Source organism: Arachis hypogaea, chromosome 3 (genome assembly GCF_003086295.3).
Source record: "Arachis hypogaea cultivar Tifrunner chromosome 3, arahy.Tifrunner.gnm2.J5K5, whole genome shotgun sequence".
NCBI lineage: Eukaryota > Viridiplantae > Streptophyta > Magnoliopsida > Fabales > Fabaceae > Arachis > Arachis hypogaea.
In genome coordinates this window covers 7,003,098-7,026,349 of record NC_092038.1, presented here as the reverse complement: position 1 = coordinate 7,026,349, position 23,252 = coordinate 7,003,098, and the positions used below count along the sequence as shown (strand labels likewise).

At 38.0% G+C, this 23,252-nt stretch overlaps 1 protein-coding gene and 1 non-coding gene across 2 annotated transcripts; one reads left to right on the top strand and one right to left on the bottom strand.

Moving 5' to 3' along the window:
• The first annotated feature begins 15,846 nt into the window (after positions 1–15,846).
• On the top strand, positions 15,847–17,431 carry LOC140182894 (uncharacterized). Its single transcript, XM_072230778.1, has 4 exons — positions 15,847–15,855; positions 16,170–16,794; positions 16,899–17,095; positions 17,216–17,431. Exons 1-4 carry the CDS (start codon positions 15,847–15,849, stop codon positions 17,429–17,431), a joined length of 1,047 nt encoding a protein of 348 aa, XP_072086879.1.
• Positions 17,432–21,377: 3,946 nt separating this feature from the next.
• LOC112793781 (small nucleolar RNA R71) lies at positions 21,378–21,485 on the bottom strand. The gene has a single exon (XR_003198476.1). It is a non-coding gene; the product is annotated as a small nucleolar RNA R71 (small nucleolar RNA).
• Positions 21,486–23,252: the final 1,767 nt, after the last annotated feature.

The window sequence follows — 23,252 nt, the reverse complement described above, 5'->3', positions numbered from 1 at the left end:
GGGTAGGGGGTGTAGTTCGAGAACTTTCCAACCCTGGGTGGTCGGTTGGCGTTCACGGGTTTGAGGTGCTCTTTTGGTGTATCTCTTGATGGTGCGTTACTATGAGGTGCCGTGTTATTGTGCTGCCGTTTGTTGGCGGCTACGACTTGGCTTACCTCTTCGACGTTTATGTATTCCCTTGTGATGCTTTCAATTTTGTGCATGGTCCAAATTGGTTTGGTGGTGAGTTGTTTCTGGAAGTCTTCATTTATGAGGCCGTTGGTTAGACAGAGACTGGCGACCGAGTCCGTGAGTTCGTCGGCCGTCAAGCATTCGTCGTTGAAACGGTCAAGGTTTTTTCTCGTGGACTCATCCTGTCTCTGGGTAACTCCCAACAAGCTGATGGGGTGCTTGGTTTTTGTGATTCTGGTGGTGAACTAGGCCATGAACTTTCTGGAGATATCATGAAAGCTGGCTATAGAGCTGTTTGGAAGGGTGTTGAACCATTTGATTGCGGGGCCGGCTAAGGTTATTGAGAAGGCCTTACACCGGACCATGTCGGTGGCTCCTTCCAGGTTCATCCTGGCCTCGAAGGCCGTTAGGTGTTCCTGGGGATATTTGGTCCTGTCATACTTCATGTCAGTGGGCTTGTTGAAGTCCTTCGGGAGTTTGGTTCTCAAGGATTTATCTGTGAACGGGATGGCTTCCATTATCACGTGCATGTTTCCTTTTCATTTGGCCTCCCGATGGTGTCGTCAGTCGTCTTTTTCGTGTCGGTGTTTCGGGTTTAGGGAAACACTGCGATTGTGCCGTTTGCTATGTCGTTGTTCAGGAGGCCTGGTGTTCCTGGTATCGTGGTGAGATCAGGTCCTAGAGGTCACTTGGCTTGTATACTCCATGGATCGTCGTTCTGCTCCCTGAGGCACAGCTCTTGGATTATCTGGACCGCCTTCTCTCCCAGACCGTCGGGTGGCCGGGCTTCAGTGGGAGGACGGTTGTCCTCTCTTGGTTGTTGCTGGGTTGGGGTTGGTTGGCGATGTGCCGCGCTTGTTATCCTCCTGTGGCTGGGAGGAGTGTTATCTTGGAGTTCGGGAGTTGGGCTTTGTGGGTTTGAGTTAGGGTGTTGGCTGGAGGATTGCTCCTCGAGGTTTTTCGTCATGCCGCCACGATTTGGCAGTACTCCGCATCTGTGCAAGAACCTTGAGAACTTTCTTGATCTCTTGGCTCCTGAGAGGTTTGAGCTTGGCCACGGTGGTGGCGTTAAGGAGGTCGTTCATGATGAGCTTCCTTATGAATTTTCAGTAAGGTTCGAAGGGGGATCATGGTGACAGAGTTGTCATAGGTGAGGTGGCGGATGGCAGAGGTTTGGAACCTGGTGTTGAAGGAGGTGACCTCGTGGGTTTAGAGGAAGAGCTTGAAGAGTTCAAAATAAGAAGCAACCACGGTGGGCATGGAGCCGAAGTAGAGGGAGAAGATGGGGCCATGTCGCTTGGAGAGACGGATGAGTAGTGAATGAGAGGGTCCAAGAGGTGGAGGTATCCCACTAAAGGGAGGCGAGACTTTGGGCTCGGAGGATTTGAAATTTCACCGTTGGAGTAGGACGAAAGTGCATAAAGAGTGTTATCACTAAGAAGGTGATTGCAAGTCGAAGAAACATTGTTCCTTTGGGATTTCGCCATTGGAGTAGGGCGAATGTGTGTTATCACTAAGAAAGTGATACAAGTTAAGGAAACATTATTCCTTTTTGCTCTCTATTAGAAGCAAGAAATCAAGTGAGTGAGTTTGAGGATTGCTCTTTTGGGTTATCCGTCATGCCGCCACGACGTTGCAAATTTTCCACAGACGGCGCCAATGTATAAGATGTCTCTGGTACGGGTTGAGAGATGGATCGGAACTTGCTGGTCGGGGCGGATGCCAGATTCTTCAACAGGAGCAATGAGGGGGAGGTACCTGCAAAGACACTCTGACGTTCAAGTTAGAATGGATCTAAGAGGTATAAGGTGAGAGGAATGAATGAGTACTTGAGAGGACCTCGGGCTCCCCTTTATATAGACGATGGTAATTATCTTATCTTATCTTATCTTATTTGATTCAGATAAGAAATGTATTTAAATTTGATTGTTGGTTAAAAGCTCTAGTGGGGTGGTTTCGGACTTTCTAAAAGGGCGAAGCGGGTCAAACTCAAATAACCGAATCTGAAAATCGTTCCGGATGTAGGATCCGTAGACCGAATCCATAATAGTTTTCTTGTGCTTTAGGATGTGAATGAATTGTGTTGCTGCTAAATGCTTGCAACCATGAACATATATATAGATAAAATGATATGCTATAAATATAATGCCACTTGAATGATTGATGAGGATTCAATCAAGGGCTTTAACCAATCAAGAGTTAATTTTCAACAATTTTAATTAGATGGCTGCAAGAAATTGCTGCAGAGAATGATATAATTGGGATTGGATTTCATTAATGATACTACTTTCTTAGTATTTGGTTACAAGAGTTTTTTTGGCACACGCAAAATTGTCATTAAAAGTAAATTTTTGACTCAAAAAATCTCTAATAAGAAAAATAAATTAATGGTAAACTAATATTTATTATGTATTAATCAAATTTGACTTAAGGAGATTAATTATCCTTATAAAATCAATTTTAATCTTATTAATAGCTTTTTTCTATTTAATTTTTTATTTTTTTTACTATTAGGTCAACTTCATTGTTTTTTATTGGGCTATAGTTCGAAATTTTATAAAATAAATTTTAAGATAACTAAAAAAAATTATTTACCAAAAATTGAATTATTAAAGAACATACTTTTATGAAGTAGGAATCCTAGTCTATTGCAGTGAGTCCTAATTTAGTGTAGCGTTACCAGTCAGAGTGAGTTGGGAATATTAGAGTGATACTTTGTAGCCATTTGTTTTCTATGCCAAAAGCAATGACATGCTTCCTTTTCGGCGAGAACTGCTTGGAAAGTGTGATGGCAGAAAACAAACGGGAATCTGGTATTTTGGAGATATTTTGCATTTGTTATTAGGTGAATGATATTGTATCTAAATTATTAGAAAAGGTAAATAAATAATATTTAATAAATTTTATATAATTTATTTTTTATTTAAAAAAAATTAAACAATTTAAGTACCATAATAAAGATACTATATAACTCACCTTGTTATTATGTAGAAATTATTAGAATTTTTTGCTACACAACATTTTAAAGAAATAATATAAGAGGTCGTTGATTTTGATCCATATTTTTATTTTTGTGTGTGCATGTCTTAGAAAAAATAGAAAAAAAAAATGATAAGTAAAAAAATTTCAGTTCATATGAATTATTATAAGTAAAAAATAAGAATATATAAGTAAATTCACACTTTACTGACGTATTTTAAATGTTTAACATTAACAGAGATTAAATTAAAAAAAATTATATGATATAAAATCTAATTAAAAGATATAAAAATTTAATTAAAAATTATAAAAATTTATAAAATAATTAAACCTAATTTAAAATTATCAAATAAATGAATATATTTAAATAAATTATTATCTAATAATTTTTAACTACACAGTCATCTCTAAAATATATACATTTTATACTTGCTGATTGTTATTCTAAAAAAGAAGAGAAATTTTGTTTCTTGAAGGCTTAGTTTAAGAAAATTCGATTAAAAAAAAAAAGAAAACCAAAAAAAAATGTCATTATTTTGTGATTTTTTATTTTTCCCTAAAAAAAGTAGGGCCCCTTCCTCACAGCTACCCTCCGCACTTACACGATCCTACCAATTCCGTCAAGTAATCCCAGAGAAATGGTAACGCGGCGGCGATGGAAGCGATAGCCACGCACCCGCCGCTATACTTGAGAGGTTCGAGGTGCTGCATGGCGACATGAAGATCATCATGAGGATAAGTTCGTTGACGAGTGACGAAGGAGCTTGATCTCTGCGCCTCCTCGCTCGCCGTCAACACTGGCCTCCACCTCGACGACGTCAGTTTAGTCGTTCCCGGCGCCGCCGTTAACGTCGAGATATATATGTTCTGCGCACCGTTGAAGATTTGATAGGTCCGTTTCTATGCTGCATGTTACTATGTCTTCTTTTGATAAAGTCAAACAGTCAATTCACTTTGACTCCCAAAACCTATTCTAATTTCAACTTAGTTGATATCCTAATTTGTTTTCAAAGAAATTTTTATTTCATACTTAATTTCCATTATTTTTTCTTTCACCAAAACCTTCATTACTCCCACAAAGCTTAATGTCGTAGGGTTTAGAGTTAAATGAGTTATGTTATGGGGGTAAATCACCAAAAATACATTGAAATTATATTTTTATTGATAAAAATGTTTTTAATTTTGTTATAAATAAAAATATCTCAAATAATTTAAAAATGTATAAAAAATATCTCGCGATGTCTAAAAAATGCTCCGATAACAAAAAATACTAACGTGGCTCACTTGTCACATAACAAATTTTGTTTATCGTATAACTCTTTTTTATTAACGAAGAATATCTAAGTTTATAAAGGTATATTTTTGTCACATTTTTATATAATTCAAGAATATTTTGGCCGATAATAAAATTTAAAGACATTTTTATCAATGAGTACTTTTTTTGGTTATTTACTCTATTTTATATTGTAGTTAATATTGTCACGACTCAAAATGAGTCATGACCGGCGCTCAGGAAAATAATCCTATAGCAAGACATACTCAAATATAAGTTGAATAAGCAAGTTACAAATATTTTACAAGTTCTAAAATAAATATATATATTTTTAACAAAAATTAAAATAACTAAAAATGGTTGGATCCTGCCTGTGACATATGGAGCATAAACTTCTAGGAATTCGACAAAGAATAAGTACTCATTGCAGACCGTTACTCTTGAATAGAAAGTCTCACATAGTCAAATATTTGATCATGAAAAATATTTTTTAAAAAAGGGGTGAGTTTTGCAACTCAGTGACTAGACGATACATTTATAATCGTCATGAGACCATATAAATATTATTATCAAAGTAATATTAATTAGAAAGTAATAGTTGATAATAATAGGTGAATCAATAAGGGAGTTCTCATACAGAAATCAAATCAAAGTTCACATTTAGGCGGCTCCACCTCTATGGGTAGCCCTTTCCTCTAGTGTGTCCGTACGGAATAACAGATCCAACGTGTGGCCTACACGTTAGGCTAGCAACGCCCCTGCTAGCTGAGGTTTGAGCCAGATGCATCTAGGTTAATGTCATAACCGCCGTTAACTACGGTTTTCTAATACGAGCCTCCCAAACCAATTCAAAACATATAATTTCAAATACAACAAATATTTTATCTTTCAAATATATAAGGTATCGAATCAAATCAAATCAGATAATACTTTCTTACCAGAAATATTTTTCAATCATAAAAGAATTCAAATATATTTCACAATTTTTAAAGTAAATGAGTACCAACAAATACTTTAATGCTTCAAAAACAGATATTCAAGTAAAATCAAATATTGTGGAATAATGCAAAACTTCATAAAAATATATAGTCTCATGTATAGTTCCAAAAGTATAAATTTCATAAAAATAAATTATTTAATTCTAATAAATCAATTATTCTAATGAATTTAAAATCGTTCAAGGCAAATATAGTGAGTATAATTCAAAGATCATAATAGATATATATCAAAATAATTATAGATGCACAATCAAACAATTATAAATGTAAAGCCTACTCGCAGCACGGTCCTAACGGACCGAAGAGACCAAACCCAGAGTGCGTCTCACGATAGCGACAAGGACCACAACACCAAGTAGTCATTTCAAATCGAATACAAAGACAAAGGCAGATAAAATTCTGGAAGATCCAAAACAGAACAAAGACAAAAATAAATCAAAACAAGAACAAGGTAGAAAAATGAAATGGTGGCAGAGATAAAGTGAAAACAGAACAGACTAAGGGAAGAAGCTAGACCAGAACAGTGGCAAGGTAGTGTTGCCGGTGAGTTTGGAAGCTCCGGCGTGATTTCCGGTGACGGTAGCGCCATTCCTGGCGACTAGAGGCACGGCGACGAGTCTCCTTCTCCTCCGGTGAGTTCCTCCTCCCCCCTCTGTTCGTGAATGGTGATGTTTCTCTTTCTGCGAACTCTCTCTCGTTCTCTCTCTCCCGTTCGAGCTCCTCTTCCCGGAAACCCAACGGTGGCAGCGGCGGCGCAGCAGCTCGGCGACGGGGTCTCCATCGGCAAAGACGGATCTGATGACGATGAGACTAACCGTGTCCCTCTCTTCCTCGCGGGTCCTCCTCCTTCTCGGCGACCATGATGGCGGCACCGCAAAACGCTAACGGCAGCGACACTCCTCCAGCTTCCTTCAACTCGCAGACTCCCTCTTTCTCTAGGGTTGACGTCGATGGCGACTTGGCAGCAGCAGAACTTCGGCGACGAGGCGTTGAGGCAACAACCCCTTCTACCATTCTCTCTTTTTTTTCTGCGTGGGTGTATTTGTGTATGGTGTGAGTTTTGAAAAGAAGGGGGGCTGTGGTTGATGAGGAAGAGTGGAAGTTGTTTAGTAATTTAGGGTTAGGGTTGGGTAGGAGGAATAAGGGTAATGTATAAATTTTGATAAAATTAAAAGGTAGGATAGTAATAATAGAAAAAAAAGAAGCTTGGGACATTACGTTCTACCCTCCTTACAAAAATTTTCGCCCTCGAAAATTGATACAGTGTACAAATGAAGGTAACCAAAGTCAACGACAAATTTTTTTTTTCAAAGATTTAAGAGAATGTTTCAAAACACAATCAGGTAAGATATCCGTCAACAATGGATGCAACTAAGAGAGAATCATTTCACAATCTCAAAAAAAGATATGAGATAAACATTTCAAGCATAAATACTATCACGTCAAACAAATTTAAATTGAAACAAAAGATACAAAATTTATGAATTAGAGTAATAGGGATCAGGGGCAAATGTTTTTCCATCAAGAATCTTTAGAGGATACCTAAGTACACAACCAAGCAAGGGTATGTATAAGCAGAAAGACAAAATCGACAACAGAGAAAGCAAGCAAAATATAAATTAAAATAAGACAACATATTCTGGAATAGGCGACTTAACAGTAACTATCACAAAATCAATATGCTTCTTTTCCCTTTCTATAGAAACCTTTGACTAAGTACCTTTAGATTATTATCATGACGTTAGATATTAAGTAACTATGTCATTAATAGATAGATTATGTAAAACATGACGGAAGAATATAAGCAATCATCTCATTATCCTCTAAGCCAACATTTACATGTACATCTAACTTATTATCATTGTAAAATAAACTCAAATATTTTCATATGATCACACAGTTGACTTAATTTACAAATAAAGCTCATATAAGATAAATGAAATAAAACTAAAATTTGACGTTATTGCAATTAACTTAAACTAACATTAGTTATAATAACTGCTACTTTTTATTTTGTCTAATCTTTAAACGTAATTTTTGGTTTCCTTTATTTCCACATTTCACCAACCTCTTATCAGCAATTGTCATAACAATAAATATTCTCAAAAACATTTGATAATAGTATAAAAAATCTATTTCTTAAATTCCATATCCAACATAATCACCAAAGCAACATCGGCAGCCCAATCTTGAATTTGTTTTTAAAATATCAAATAATTTCGGAATTGTACAAGCTTTATACCCAAAGGACCGTCTCAGATTAAGCTTTCTAAATAACTAAAAATTATAATTTTTTGTTTACTCTAACTTCGGAAATAGAAGTAAAACCATGACTGGTCTGCAGTGCCTTAAAAACTAGAAAATAGCAGCAGCCTGTGATATTCAAAATTCATTATAAAATCCAAGTTAAATCCAATGACCTTAAAAATTAGCATGGTTCAACTTCACTCATTCGGGTTTTTTTTTCAATTGGTTCCAAGTTAATATCATTTTTAATAAAGGAGTTATGTAACTCGGAAGTTGAGTAGTTTCCTGCAGAATTCTGTCTAAAAGCCAATGAATATATCCTCTTCCAAGTCCCATAACTCACTCATTTAAAACATGAAAAACCCTGAAATTTAAATCATATATACTAAACATACTCAACTTTCACCTCCAATTGATTGCATCTCGATATCACTTCAGAATTAAAAATTATAAAGTCTCAAAGTTACTGACTTAGAAAACAGAACCTGATTTTTTACTACATAATGCATCTTATTTCAAAAATTCATATCTTTAAAACCACAACTCCACAAATTCTGAATTTTTATGAAATTAAAGTGATAAGACTAAATTTTCATTTAAAATTGGTTTCATTTCAAAATTCAAACTGGAGAATTTTCAGTAGAGGAAACAAGCTGCTGTTGTGTTAAGCATTCTGCAGAAAAATCAGGTTTGACATCCATAATTCAAAAATTCACCATAAATCATAAACTTAATGAAAAAGTCTCAAATTCACCAGTCCAGCTCCCTATATTCCTAAGTTTAATCCAGACTTGGTCTCATACAATTCCGATCATCACAGAATTAGTTATAGATTTTCAAAGTTTCTAGTTTCATTTAAAATAATGCAGAAAATCAGGTTTCACGATTTAACTTTGAAAAATCATAACTAATGTTCCAATTATACGAAACCTTTAAAATTGAATCTTAACAATTTTACTTATTATACTTTACTTGGCTTTTAATCTCTTATCCTTTCAATCACTATTGAGTAACTGGGTCACTTTCCAAATCTGCCGTTGAATTCAAAATTCAAATTTCCAACAAATTAGTTCAACTTTTCAAAATTCAGCTCTCCAACTATCCTCTAAACCCAACTCCAATCAATTTACCAACTAAGTCTGTTACAATAACCAGCTCAACAGTAATCAACTAATATAATCCATCAGGATTTAATAATCACAGCAATTATTGGTCAAACAATTCACAATTCGCATAATCAATCAATATCACTAATCAATAATTCCAGTCACACTTCACAAGCACAATTCAACATTCATATCATCAATTAATCACTCACAACAATTAAAGCTATTTGCAATTTACTCAATAAACCTTGTGGGCATTCTTAAATTAAAACGGTTTAATTAAACCCCCTACATATACAACAATTCAAGGTTTAAACCAGAACATGGTTAACTTGCACAAGGTAAAGTAACTTCAAGCAAAAATACTTTTTTTGGATCATAAATTTGGAACTAAGAAACAGCTGAAAATCAGTAAACGGATTAGGGACTTGTGAGTAAAGGGTCTTCAATGAAAATCCAAACAAGCAAAGCATTGCAGAAGTGCGAGGGTAAAACTTGCATTGATTAAAAGTTTAAAACAAAGGTCTATAAAGGAAGGAAGCTTGAACATTCAAAGCACTTTCTCATACAATAAATAATGTTACAGTGTTAAAAAAAATCAAACAAATAAAATGCACAAAAAGAGAGAACTAACCAACAAGTATAGATTCAAAACTTTTGAAAGGTATTGAAAACAATGCTCAACTTGGGTGTTGAAAAACAACAAAGAATCTTAGATTTCAGAACATGATTGAAAAACAAATGAAGGAGGAAAGAAAGACCCTTCTTCAGAATTCAATGCAATATTCAGTACACAATAAACTAAATTGGTTTGAGTTATTTTTCACAACAAGGTAAGGGTATTAATCCAAAGCAGCATCAACCAATAGGAAAACGAAAAAGGAAAAGAAAAAAAGAAAGCATGGGTTTTGAAAAATTGATTACTACATAGAAATTTCTATTCACAAAAATTATGTCCGCTAATTTGCGTGCTATTTTGAGTCATTTTACCATGAAAAATATGAAGTGTATAACTGAGCAGAAACAAAATGAGTCAAAAATTGAAATCTAAAAATTTCAGAATCAAAAGAACCCTAAGATTGAAAAAGGAAGAACTTGAAGGTTCCCAGAAGAAATAGTGTCCTTGAAAGAAAAGCCACGTTCAACAAACAAAGCCATAGCAGAACAGATTATCAAAAAAAAAAATTCAACTAAACTTTCAGATCGGAAAAGATCTTCAATTCAACTAACAGATCAAAAAAAAAATTTTTTGCCACACCTAAACAGAGAATATTATAATTCCAATCTAGCAAACAAGAATAACACTCCATGCATATATTCGTCACGTAGTTCTTCTACTTAAGCAACCGAATAACTGTTTTTTTTAAATTATTGATTCGAAAGAAAGAATCACGAGTGGTTCAAAATTATGTTAACTTCAAAGATCATCAACATAAGAAGAACAAACTTGTTTTTATCGAAATCCAAAACAAAGCATCTCAATTAGTAGCTAAGTGAATCCACAATCCACAAATCCAAATACTGTTCTATGAGAGGAATAAGATAATAATTAACAGCAAAAACATATCAAAATTTCTAGATAATGGATGAAATCTTGAAATTAGAAACCATAGAAAACAGCATGAAGATGAAGAAGATTAAAGCAAATATTCACAAAAGCGAGGAAGATTAGAACTCGCTACAAGGCAGGAATTGCGAACTAGAACCGAAACTAAAGTCATTGCAAAAGTAAGTTCAAGAAAAGCTACCAAATAATAACTCAAGGATGGGCACAAAGAAGAGAAAAGAGGTGTCAAGAATCGACATATGACTCATGATGATAAGAACCAAAAGACAAGAATGACAAAAAGAGAAGGATGACATTCCTATAGGCCTCTGATAGTGCCACAATTTGTACAAATAGGCGTGCTTCTATTTATACAATTGTGATCCTACCATAGGACACTTGCTCCATATTACACAGATTAAACCTAAACTCTGATACCACTTTGTCACGACCCAAAATAAGTCATGACCGGCGCTCAGGAAAATAATCCTATAGCAAGCCTAACATACTCAAATATAAGTTGAATAAGCAAGTTACAAATATTTTACAAGTTCTAAAATAAATATATATATTTTTAACAAAAATTAAAATAACTAAAAATGGTTGGATCCTGCCTGTGACATATGGAGCATAAACTTCTAGGAATTCGACAAAGAATAAGTACTCATTGCAGACCGTTACTCTTGAATAGAAAGTCTCACATAGTCAAATATTTGATCATGAAAAATATTTTTTAAAAAAGGGGTGAGTTTTGCAACTCAGTGACTAGACGATACATTTATAATCGTCATGAGACCATATAAATATTATTATCAAAGTAATATTAATTAGAAAGTAATAGTTGATAATAATAATAGGTGAATCAATAAGGGAGTTCTCATACAGAAATCAAATCAAAGTTCACATTTAGGCGGCTCCACCTCTATGGGTAGCCCTTTCCTCTAGTGTGTCCGTACGGAATAACAGATCCAACGTGTGGCCTACACGTTAGGCTAGCAACGCCCCTGCTAGCTGAGGTTTGAGCCAGATGCATCTAGGTTAATGTCATAACCGCCGTTAACTACGGTTTTCTAATACGAGCCTCCCAAACCAATTCAAAACATATAATTTCAAATACAACAAATATTTTATCTTTCAAATATATAAGGTATCGAATCAAATCAAATCAGATAATACTTTCTTACCAGAAATATTTTTCAATCATAAAAGAATTCAAATATATTTCACAATTTTTAAAGTAAATGAGTACCAACAAATACTTTAATGCTTCAAAAACAGATATTCAAGTAAAATCAAATATTGTGGAATAATGCAAAACTTCATAAAAATATATAGTCTCATGTATAGTTCCAAAAGTATAAATTTCATAAAAATAAATTATTTAATTCTAATAAATCAATTATTCTAATGAATTTAAAATCGTTCAAGGCAAATATAGTGAGTATAATTCAAAGTTCATAATAGATATATATCAAAATAATTATAGATGCACAATCAAACAATTATAAATGTAAAGCCTAAAGCCTACTCACAGCATGGTCCTAACGGACCGAAGAGACCAAACCCAGAGTGTGTCTCACGACAGCGACAAGGACCACAACACCAAGCAGTCATTTCAAATCGAATACAGAGACAAAGGCAGATAAAATTCTGGAAGATCCAAAACAGAACAAAGACAAAAATAAATCAAAACAAGAACAAGGTAGAAAAATGAAATGGTGGCAGAGATAAAGTGAAAACAGAACAGACTAAGGGAAGAAGCTAGACCAGAACAGTGGCAAGGTAGTGTTGCCGGTGAGTTTGGAAGCTCCGGCGTTATTTCCGGTGACGGTAGCGCCATTCCTGGCGACTAGAGGCACGGCGACGAGTCTCCTTCTCCTCTGGTGAGTCCCTCCTCCCCCTTCTGTTCGTGTATGGTGATGTTTCTCTTTCTGCGAACTCTCTCTCGTTCTCTCTCTCCCGTTCGAGCTCCTCTTCCCGAAACCCAACGATGGCAGTGGCGGCGCAGCAGCTCGGCGACGGGGTCTCCATCGGCAAAGACGGATCTAATGACGATGAGACTGACCGCGTCCCTCTCTTCCTCGCGGGTCCTCCTCCTTCTCGGCGACCATGATGGCGGCACCGCAAAACGCTAACAGCAACGACACTCCTCCAGCTTCCTTCAACTCGCAGACTCCTTCTTTCTTTAGGGTTGACATCGATGGCGACTTGGCAGCAGCAGAACTTTGGCGACGAGGCATGAAGGCAACAGCCCCTTCTACCATTCTCTCTTTTTTTTCTGCGTGGGCGTATTTGTGTATGGTGTGAGTTTTGAAAAGAAGGGGGCTGTGGTTGATGAGGAAGAGTGGAAGTTGTTTAGTAATTTAGGGTTAGGGTTGGGTAGGAGGAATAAGGGTAATGTAGGAATTTTGATAAAATTAAAGGGTAGGATAGTAATAATAGAAAAAAAAAAGAAGCTTGGGACATTACAAATATGTTGTGGCTACTATCACATATCACATGTTACATCAAAGACAAATTGATACCTCTTTGAAAATACTAAAAAATTAGTGGGAACGGGGAAGAAAAAAAGCAGCAGCTTTTCGAGAGTTAATACTCAGAGTGGTCCCTAAACTTGCACTCGAGACTCAAAGTGGTCCTTAACCTTGCACTGGCCTCAATATTATCCCCGAATTTAACACAAGTGTTTCATGGTCGTCCCTGAAGCATTTTTTGGTGACGGAAAGATGACTTGGACTTACGGATGCCACGCTGAAAGCTAGGCTGGACTCCCAAAACGACGTCGTTTTTTAATTTGGCGCCCAAATTGCATTGAAACGTCGTCGGTTAGTGTTTGGAGAAGGGATTTAACATGCAGTGACTACTTCTCTCTCAAGCCAAGACAGTCTCTTCCTCTTCTCCTTATTTTCTTCAATGGCGCCAGTTTGAGAGGGATTTTCGCTGGCCTTCTCTCTCAATGAAATCAAACATATTGTGATTATCTCGTCTCTATCGCACACGTAGTGGTCTGACGGGAAGCACTTTGATTATTAGAGGTAAGCAAAATAGAAAGGATAAACACAATAGCTACCATCTACTCCTCTGTTTTTGTTGATCATGACTTTTTGTACATTGTTAAGTCGTTATATGTTCATTCGCTCATCGTTTTGTTATATGGTTTTTCTGAAAATTTTTGTTAGGGTTTTCTGCGTATGTTGATATTGCGTTTTTTTTGTTATTGTTTTTTGCTGTAATGATGGTAGCTATGGTTGTAATGTGCTGAAAATAGAAGAATGTAGGTTGTTTATGGATGTTGTTTATATGTGTTCATGGAGGGTTAGGGACTGGTGTTATTCTGCTTTCCTGGTTGATGGCAATCTTGATGATCATTTGTTATTTTTTTTTTAGATGGGTCTCATAACTATTGTGTGTCACCATGGGGGATCCTTTGTGAGGAGTGAAGAGGTGTCGTGTCATACACCAGGGACCATATTTCAGAGATTCCGAAGGTTGACCCTGATAGGCTAGATGTCTTTTTCTTAAGGAATTACTACAAAGAACTTGGGTATGATAAGGCCGAACACTGTTGGTGGCTGGTTCCAAAGAGACCATTAGAGACTGGCCTAAGGGAACTTAATTCTGATGCTGAGCTGCTGGAGATGTGCTTCCTTGCTGAAAGCAACCATGGAGGTGTGCATGTGTACTATGAACATGGGGTATCTATTCCAACGTACTTGGAAGAACCATCATTCAGAAAGGACAAGGAGGAGGTGGTGGTTGAAGTCCCTACCCAACCAGTTTTGCTGAGAACAGGACCAAGCTCCAAGGCCATTCCTCCAGACCCAGTTCCAACCCCATGTATCAACCGTCCGAGTACTACCAAACCCACCCAGGAGGCAACCTCTACGAAAACTACCCCTGCCCCACCCATGGACCATACTAAATTACTAGTTGCAACCACCAAATCAACCCCAACCCTCAAATCCACCATTTCGACCCCAATTTCTATGGCTGCTACCCCTGCCCCACCCAACCAAGACATGGGTCATACTCAAGAACCAGCTGCAACCACGAAATCAACACCAATTCCTAAAAGTACTCCAACACTGGTGCCTAAGCCAAAACAGGGTAAGATTTTTCAACCGAAAGTGCCCTCAAAGAATGGAACAGAGAAGAAACAAGCTACTTTGAAAAAAACTGGAAAGAAAGGCGAACCAAGAACAACACTGAATAGGAGATATATAACCAGGGGTCTAGCCAAAGGTCATGTGGCAAGGCAAACAACTAAGGGTAAGAGAAAGCTAGCTGATACGGTAATCAGACTGTTCGGACAGTTATGAAAGTGCAGAGGATAGTGCTTACAAGCCTGGAGCTGAGGAAAGTTCGAGTGATGAAGAGGTCACCAATACAATACTGCAAGGTAAAAGGAAAGAGGTAAACAGGAAGCACCCTAAAAAAGTTAAGGAGAGTAAATTGTGGAAGGAGATACTAGAACCTGATGATGGATTAGTACCTGAGGATGATTCCGGTGAAGATGATGAGTTCTTTTTTGGACAACCGGGAGACCATAGTCCTGATATTGGGAGTTATGATGCTCATGATGAATATCATGATGAGTCAGATGGGGCAGATTCTTGGCATTCCGAAGAAATGAGGACACCCCCAACTCAGAGGATGAATTTGCTGAAGTTCAGGATGACGACGCATTTCCTGTTTTCAGAGAAGGAGCAAGGTTTAGGGAAATCCAATTAGAGGTTGGGATGAAATTCAACACGAAGATGGATTTTAAGGAGGCTGTGAGGGAGTATTACATCCAGGAAGGTAGGAGAGTTAGATTCAAGAAAAAATGATAAAGTACGATGCGGGGCTTTATGTAAGGTTGAGGACTGTCCATGGGTTATCTATGCTTCTATGGATAGTGAGAGTGTTTGCTGGCAAGTTAAAACCTTCAATGATGATCATACCTGCCCAAGGGAGATAAAAAATAGATTAGCTAACAGAGGGTGGTTAGCTAGCAAGTTGGTCAAGAAGCTTAGGAAATTTCCGAATCTGAAGCATTCTGAAGCTTTAACATACTTTAAAAGTAAATATGACTTGAAGTTGAACAAATCTTCCCTGACAAGAGCACTCGGAGATGCAAGGCACATTGTGTATAGTAATGCTGCTGCACAATATGGGATAGTGAGAGATTATAGTGAGACTCTCCTGAAGTGCAACCCTGGTTCTACTGTGCGCATCGCCACAATTCCTCATCCAAACCACTCAGAAGAGCCCACTTTTGATAAGATGTACATTTGTCTCGATGGATGCATGAAGGGGTTTAAGGCAGGATGCAGACCTCTAATAGGGCTTGATGGAGCATTCCTGAAAACCAGATTTGGTGGACAAATATTGGCAGCCATTGGACAAGACGCCAATAATCATATTTACGTAATTGCATATGCCATTGTACCAGTGGAGAAGACAGATAATTGGAGGTAGTTCCTTGAGCTGCTGCATGATGATCTAGGGAGCTACACCCAAAATGGATGCTGTTTCATTTCGGACATGCAAAAGGTAACGGCGAATTTGTTATTTACTAGTTATTGCTTTCATGATTCTGTTTCAAATACCACTGGTTTGTTTCAGACATTGTTGCTGTCATGTTTTGCTTTCATGATTCTGTTTCAATATGCCTTTATTAATATAATCGGATAGGAGTAGAACTGACTATCTAGTCGGGACTAGTTTACTGTCACTTATGTATGTGTAGGGACTAATTTTATATCAGTTATAGATATGTAAGGACTAAGTTTATGTCACTTATGTAATTTGAGGGACCAGGTTGGGTCTCGATAATATAAGTTAATAATTTCTGTGGTTTCCTGCAGGGACTAATGACAGCTGTCCAGGAGGTCTTCCCTGGTGTCCACCACAGGTTTTGTGTTTGGCACTTGTGGAGAAACTTCAATAAGCAGTGGAAAGACAACGAACTCAGAGGATTACTGTGGGAGTGTGCAAGATCTACCACTCAAGAGGGATTCGTTGAGGGGATCATGAAAAATCAGAGAGCTAAGAAGGAAGCCTGGGAGTACCTTGCCAAATGGCGAAGAGATGCATGGAGTCGGGCCTTCTTTCCTACCCAACCAAAATGTGACAACATATGTAATAATGCTTGCGAAGTATTCAATGCAAGAATCAAGGAAGCAAGGGCTAAACCAATTATCACACTACTTGAGGAAGCTAGAATGTATATCATGAGGACAATAGCCCGAAACAAAATGAAATTCAAGAACCATGTTGGGTTACTACCCCCTATTCAACGTAGCCGCTTGGAAAAGATCAGGAATGCTTCAAAGAATTGGCTGCCAATGTGGTCCGGAGATGCAGACTATGAACAATTCGAGGTACATAGGTGGCCGACAAACATGGTAGTGGACTTGGGAAAGGCAATATGCACCTGTGGACTTTGGCAACTAAGTGGTATTACTTTAATTGTCATTACCCTTCCAATAAGTATTCTGATATTGTAATTGTTTTTCTTAATTTATTTTGGATTGCATACTGGAATTGGAGTTGATTACTTAGTAACTTGGATGCATATAATTGATTTGAAACAGGGATGCCCTGTGTCCATGCTTGTGCTACAATGGCTAGGGCAGGCAGGCAGCCTGAAGACTTCTGTCATAGATGGTTGACAATGGATGCATACAATGACACCTATGCATTCCACATCAATCCTATTCCTGGCCAGAAACTATGGGAGAAGTCTCTTCACAATAGACCACAAGCACCCAAATTTAAGAAGATGCCAGGGGTACCCAAGAAGAAAAGAAGAAAGGGAGTTGATGAAGGCCCGGTTGGAGACAAGAAGCAGAAGATCACCAAGATGAAGAGGGTATATAAAGAGGGTTCATGACATCATTGTGGTGGCAAGGGTCACGACAAGAGAAATTGTGCTAAGAAGAAGGCTGACGACGAGGCTGCAGCTATGGCAGCTGCTGCTAGTGAAGCTAATACAGGAAATCAGCAACAACCTCTCCTTGCTGCACCTGAAGTCCCAGATGACGGCAATGCTACTGAGATTGAGGTTGGCATGAGTCAACCAATGGTGTCAGAAAATGAAAATGAAGAATTCCACCAGGTAAATTAGCCCCAGGCAAGGCCACCAAAGCTCCCTCAAAAAAGAAGACAACCTCCATCACCTGCAACAGCTTCGATTCCTCCAGCAGCAACCTGTGCTCCTCCACCAACTGTTTCAAATGCTCCTCCACCAGCCACTATTCCAATTTCAAATACTCCACCTACTACAAGTGCTTGTATCGATCTAATGGTTGGTGCATCAGCAGCTACAGCTTCAAGATTGTGTAACGCTGATGAGCGGATAATTTATACGCTTTTTGGCATTGTTTTTAGTATGTTTTTAGTATATTTTAGTTAGTTTTTATTATATTTTTATTAGTTTTTCGTTAAAATTCACTTTTCTGGACTTTACTATCAGTTTGTGTGTTTTTCTGTGATTTTAGGTATTTTCTGGCTGAAATTGAGGAACCTGAGCAAAAATCTGATTCAGAGGCTGAAAAGGACTGCAGATGCTGTTGGATTCTGACCTCCCTGCACTTGAAGTGGATTTTCTGGAGCTATAGAAGCCCAATTGGCACGCTCTTAATTGCGTTGGAACGTAGACATCCTGGGCTTTCTAGCAATGTATAATAGTTTATGCTTTTTCCGAGATTTGATGGCCCAAACAGGTGTTCCAATTCAGCTCAAGAATTCTGGCGTAAAACGCCGGAACTGGCACAAGAATGGGAGTTAAACGCCCAAACTGGCACAAAAGCTGGCATTTAACTCCAAGAAAAGTCTCTACACATGAAAGCTTCAATGTTCAGCCCAAGAACACACCAAGTGGGCCCGGAAGTAGATTTTTATGTCATTTACTCATCTTTGTAAACCCTAAGCTACTAGTTCTCTACAAATAGGACCTTTTGCTATTGTATTATAATCTTTTGATCACTTTAGATCTTAGGATCATCTTTTGATCATGTTTTTATGATTGAACCCTCTTTGGGAGGCTGGCCATTAGGCCATGCCTAGACCTTGTTCTTATGTATTTTCAACGGTAGAGTTTCTACACACCATAGATTAAGGTGTGGAGCTCTGCTGTACCTCAAGTATTAATGCAATTATTATTGTTCTTATATTCAATTCAACTTATTCTTGTTCTAAGATATCACATGTTCCTCAACTTGATGAATGTGATGATCCGTGACACTCATCATCATTCTCACCTATGAACGTGTGCTTGACAACCACCTCCGTTCTACCTTCGATTGAGTGGATATCTCTTGGATTCCTTAATCAGAATCTTCGTGGTATAAGCTAGAATTGATGGCGGCATTCAAGAGAATCCGGAAGGTCTAAACCTTGTCTGTGGTATTCTGAGTAGGATTCAAGGATTGAATGACTGTGACGAGCTTCAAACTCCTGAAGGCTGGGCGTTAGTGACAGACGCAAAAGAATCAATGGATTCTATTCCAACCTGATTGAGAACCGACAGATGATTAGCCGTGCTGTGACAGAGTGCGTTAAACATTTTCACTGAGAGGACGGGACTGTAGCCACTGACAATGGTGATGCCCAACATACAGCTTGCCATGGAAAGGAGTAAGAAGGATTGGATGAAGACAGTAGAAAAGCAGAGAGACGGAAGGGACAAAGCATCTCCATACGCTTATCTGAAATTCTCACCAATGAATTACATAAGTATCTTTATCTTTATTTTATGCTTTATTCATAAACCATCCATAACCATTTGAATCTGCCTGACTGAGATTTGCAAGATGACCATAGCTTGCTTCATACCAACAATCTCCGTGGGATCGACCCTTACTCGCGTAAGGTTTATTACTTGGACGACCCAGTGCACATGCTGGTTAGTTGTGCGAAGTTGTGATAAAGAGTTGAGATTACAATTGTGCGTACCATGTTGATGGCGCCATTGATGATCACAATTTCGTGCACCAAGTTTTTGGCGCCGTTGCCGGGAATTAAATGTCCTAACTACAATTTCGCATTTGTTCCCTGCAATAACAGTGCCAAGTTTTGATCCGGCAACAACACCAAGTTTTTGGCGCCGTTGCCGGGGATTGTTCGAGTTTGGACAATTAACGGTTCATCTTGTTGCTCAGATTAGGTAATTTTATTTTATGTTTAAGCTTTTTACTTTTTATTTTTGAAAAATTTCAAAAAAAATTTTTATTTGTTCTTCAGAGTTTTTAAGAATGAATTCTAGAGTTTCATGATGATCTGTTGAAGTCTGGCTGGTTGTGAAGCCATGTCTAATCTTATTGGACCGAGGTTTCAACTTATCATCACAAGAGCTTGTTGATTTCCATCAATTTTGCTGTTGTGAGCAATGATCTGCTAAAGCTTGGCTGGCCATTGGCCATGTCTAGTGTTTTGGACCGGAGCTTTCTTTGAAAGTTTGGCTGGCTAGTAAGCCATGTCTAATTCCTGGACCGGAGTTTTAGACTAGCATTGCAATGATTCATGGAATTCTTATTAAAAATTTTGAAACCCTTTCTTTTCCACTCAATTTTCGAAAAATCACAAAAAAAATGTATAAAATTATAAAATCAAAAATATTTTTATGTTTCTTGTTTGAGTCTAGTGTCTAATTTTAAGTGTGGTGTCAATTGCATGTCTTTATTTTTCTAATTTTCGAAAATTACATGCATTATGTTCTTCATTGATCTTCAAGTTGTTCTTGATGATTTCCCTACTCTGATCTTTAAATTCTCTTGTTTTATGTGTTTAGTTGTTTCTTACATGCATCTTTAAATTATTATAGTCAGTAGTATACAAACTTCTAAGTTTGGTGTCTTGCATGCATTGTTTATTTGATTTTAGTTGTATTTTGATTATTCCTCATCATTAAAAATTCAAAAAAAATTTCTTATTTGTGTCTTTTCAAGTCAATAATACAGAGAATTGAAGATTCAGAACATACAGCAGAGGAATTACACAGAAAAAGCTGGGGGTTCAAAACACCCAGTGAGGAAGGAAAACTGGCGTTTAAACGCCAGCCAGGGTGCCTGGCTGGGCGTTTGATGCCCAAAAGGGTAGCATTTTGGGCGTTAAACGCCAGAATGTATACCATTCTGGGCGTTTAACGCCAGGATGGCACAAGAGGGAAGATTTTGTTTTTAATTCAAATTTTTTTCAAGTTTTCATAAATTTTCAAAATCAAATCTTTTTAAATTGTTTTTCATATTTTTTTCACTTTATTTCTTTCCCAATCATATTTTTCGAAAATCATTCTTCAATTTTTCAAAATGTTTTTAAAATCTTTTTAATTTATTTTCGAAAATTTCTTCCCTTCTTCTCACATCCTTCTATTTATGGACTAACACTCCTCCTCAATGCACAATTCGAACTCTATCTTTCTTGATAAGTTCGAATTCTTCTACCTCTTTCTTCTATTTTTCTTTTCCTCTGACACCTCAAGGAATCTCTATACTGTGACATAGAGGACTCCATATTTTCTTGTTCTCTTCTCTTTCATATGAGCAAGAGCAAAGACAAAAGCATTCTTGTTGAGGCTAATCCTGAACCTGAAAGGACCTTGAAGAGAAAGCTAAGAGAAGCAAAAGCACAACTCTCTGTAGAAGACCTAACAGAAATCTTCAAAGAAGAAGACATGGCAGCCGAAAACAACAACAATGCCAACAATGCAAGGAAGGTGCTGGGTGACTTTACTGCACCTACTCCCGACTTCTATGGGAGAAGCATCTCTATCCCTACCATTGGAGCAAACAACTTTGAGCTTAAGCCTCAATTAGTTTCTCTAATGAAACAGAATTACAAGTTCCATGGACTTCCATTGGAAGATCCTCATCAGTTTTTAGCTGAATTCTTGCAAATCTGTGACACTGTCAAGACCAATGGGGTTGACCCTGAGGTCTACAGACTTATGCTATTCCCTTTTTGCTGTAAGAGCTAGGATATGGTTGGACTCACAACCTAAAGAAAGCCTGAACTCTTGGGAAAAGCTAGTCAATGCCTTCTTGGCAAAGTTCTTTCCACCTCAAAAATTGAGTAAGCTTAGAGTGGAAGTCCAAACCTTCAGACAGAAGGAAGGTGAATCCCTCTATGAAGCTTGGGAAAGATACAAACAATTGATCAGAAAATGTCCTTCTGACATGCTTTCTGAATGGAGCATCATAGGTATCTTCTATGATGGTCTGTCTGAACTGTCCAAGATGTCATTGGACAGCTCTGCTAGAGGATCTCTTCATCTGAAGAAGACGCCTGCAGAAGCTCAAGAACTCATTGAAATGGTTGCAAATAACCAATTCATGTACACTTCTGTAAGGAATCCTGTGAACAATGGGACGAATCAGAAGAAAGGAGTTCTTGAGATTGATACTCTGAATGCCATATTGGCTCAGAACAAAATATTGACTCAGCAAGTCAACATGATTTCTCAGAGTCTGTCTGGAATGCAAGCTGCACCAGGCAGTACTAAGGACGCTTCATCTGAAGAAGAAGCTTATGATCCTGAGAACCCTTCAATGGAAGAGGTGAATTACATGGGAGAACCCTATGGAAACACCTATAATCCTTCATGGAGAAATCATCCAAATCTCTCATGGAAGGATCAACAAAGACCTCAACAAGGTTTCAACAACAATAATGGTGGAAAAAACAGGTTTGGCAATGGCAAGCCTTTTCCATCATCTTCTCAGCAACAGACAGAGAATTCTAAGCAGAGTCACTCTGACCTAGCAACCATGGTCTCTGATCTAATCAAAACCACTCAAAGTTTCATGACTGAAACAAGGTCCTCCATTAGAAACTTGGAGGCACAAGTGGGACAGCTGAGTAAGAAAATTACTGAACTCCCTCCTAGTACTCTCCCAAGCAATACAGAAGAGAATCCAAAAGGAGAGTGCAAGGCCATCAACACAACCCACACGGCCGAATTTGGAGAGGAGGAAGAGACAGTGAGCGCCACTGAGGAAGACCTCAATGGACGTCCACTAGCCTCCAATGAGTTCCCTAATGAGGAACCATGGGAATCTGAGGCTCACACTGAGACCATAGAGATTCTATTGGAATTACTTCTGCCATTCATGAGCTCTGATGAGTATTCTTCCTCTGAAGAGGATGAGGATGTCACTGAAGAGCAAGTTGCTAAGTACCTTGGAGCAATCATGAAGCTAAATGACAAGTTATTTGGTAATGAGACTTGGGAGGATGAACCCCCTTTTGCTCACCAAAGAACTGGATGACTTGACTAGGCAGAGACTACCTCAAAAGAGACAGGACCCTGGGAAGTTCTCAATACCTTGTACCATAGGCACCATGACCTTTGAGAAGGCTCTGTGGGACCTAGGGTCAAGCATAAACCTCATGCCTCTCTCTGTAATGGAGAAGCTAGGGATCTTTGAGGTGCAAGCTGTAAGAATCTCACTAGAGATGGCAGACAATTCAAGAAAACAAGCTTATGGACTTGTAGAGGATGTTCTGGTAAAGGTTGAAGACTATTACATCCCTGCTGATTTCATAGTCCTAGAGACTGGGAAGTGCATGGATGAATCCATCATCCTTGGCAGACCCTTCCTAGCCACAGCAAAGGCTGTGATTGATGTTGATAGAGGAGAATTGATCATTCAAGTGAATGAAGAATCCTTTGTGTTTAAGGCTCAAGGATATCCCTCTGTAACCATGGAGAGGAAGCATGAAGAGCTTCTCTCAAAACAGAGTCAAACAGAGCCCCCACAGTCAAACTCTAAGTTTGGTGTTGGGAGGCCACAACCAAATTCTAAGTTTGGTGTAGAGTTTGGTGTTGAGAGGTTCCAACATTGCTCTGAACATCTGTGAGGCTCCATGAGAGCCCACTGTCAAGCTACTGACATTAAAGAAGCACTTGTTGGGAGGCAACCCAATGTTATATTTATCTATTTTCCATT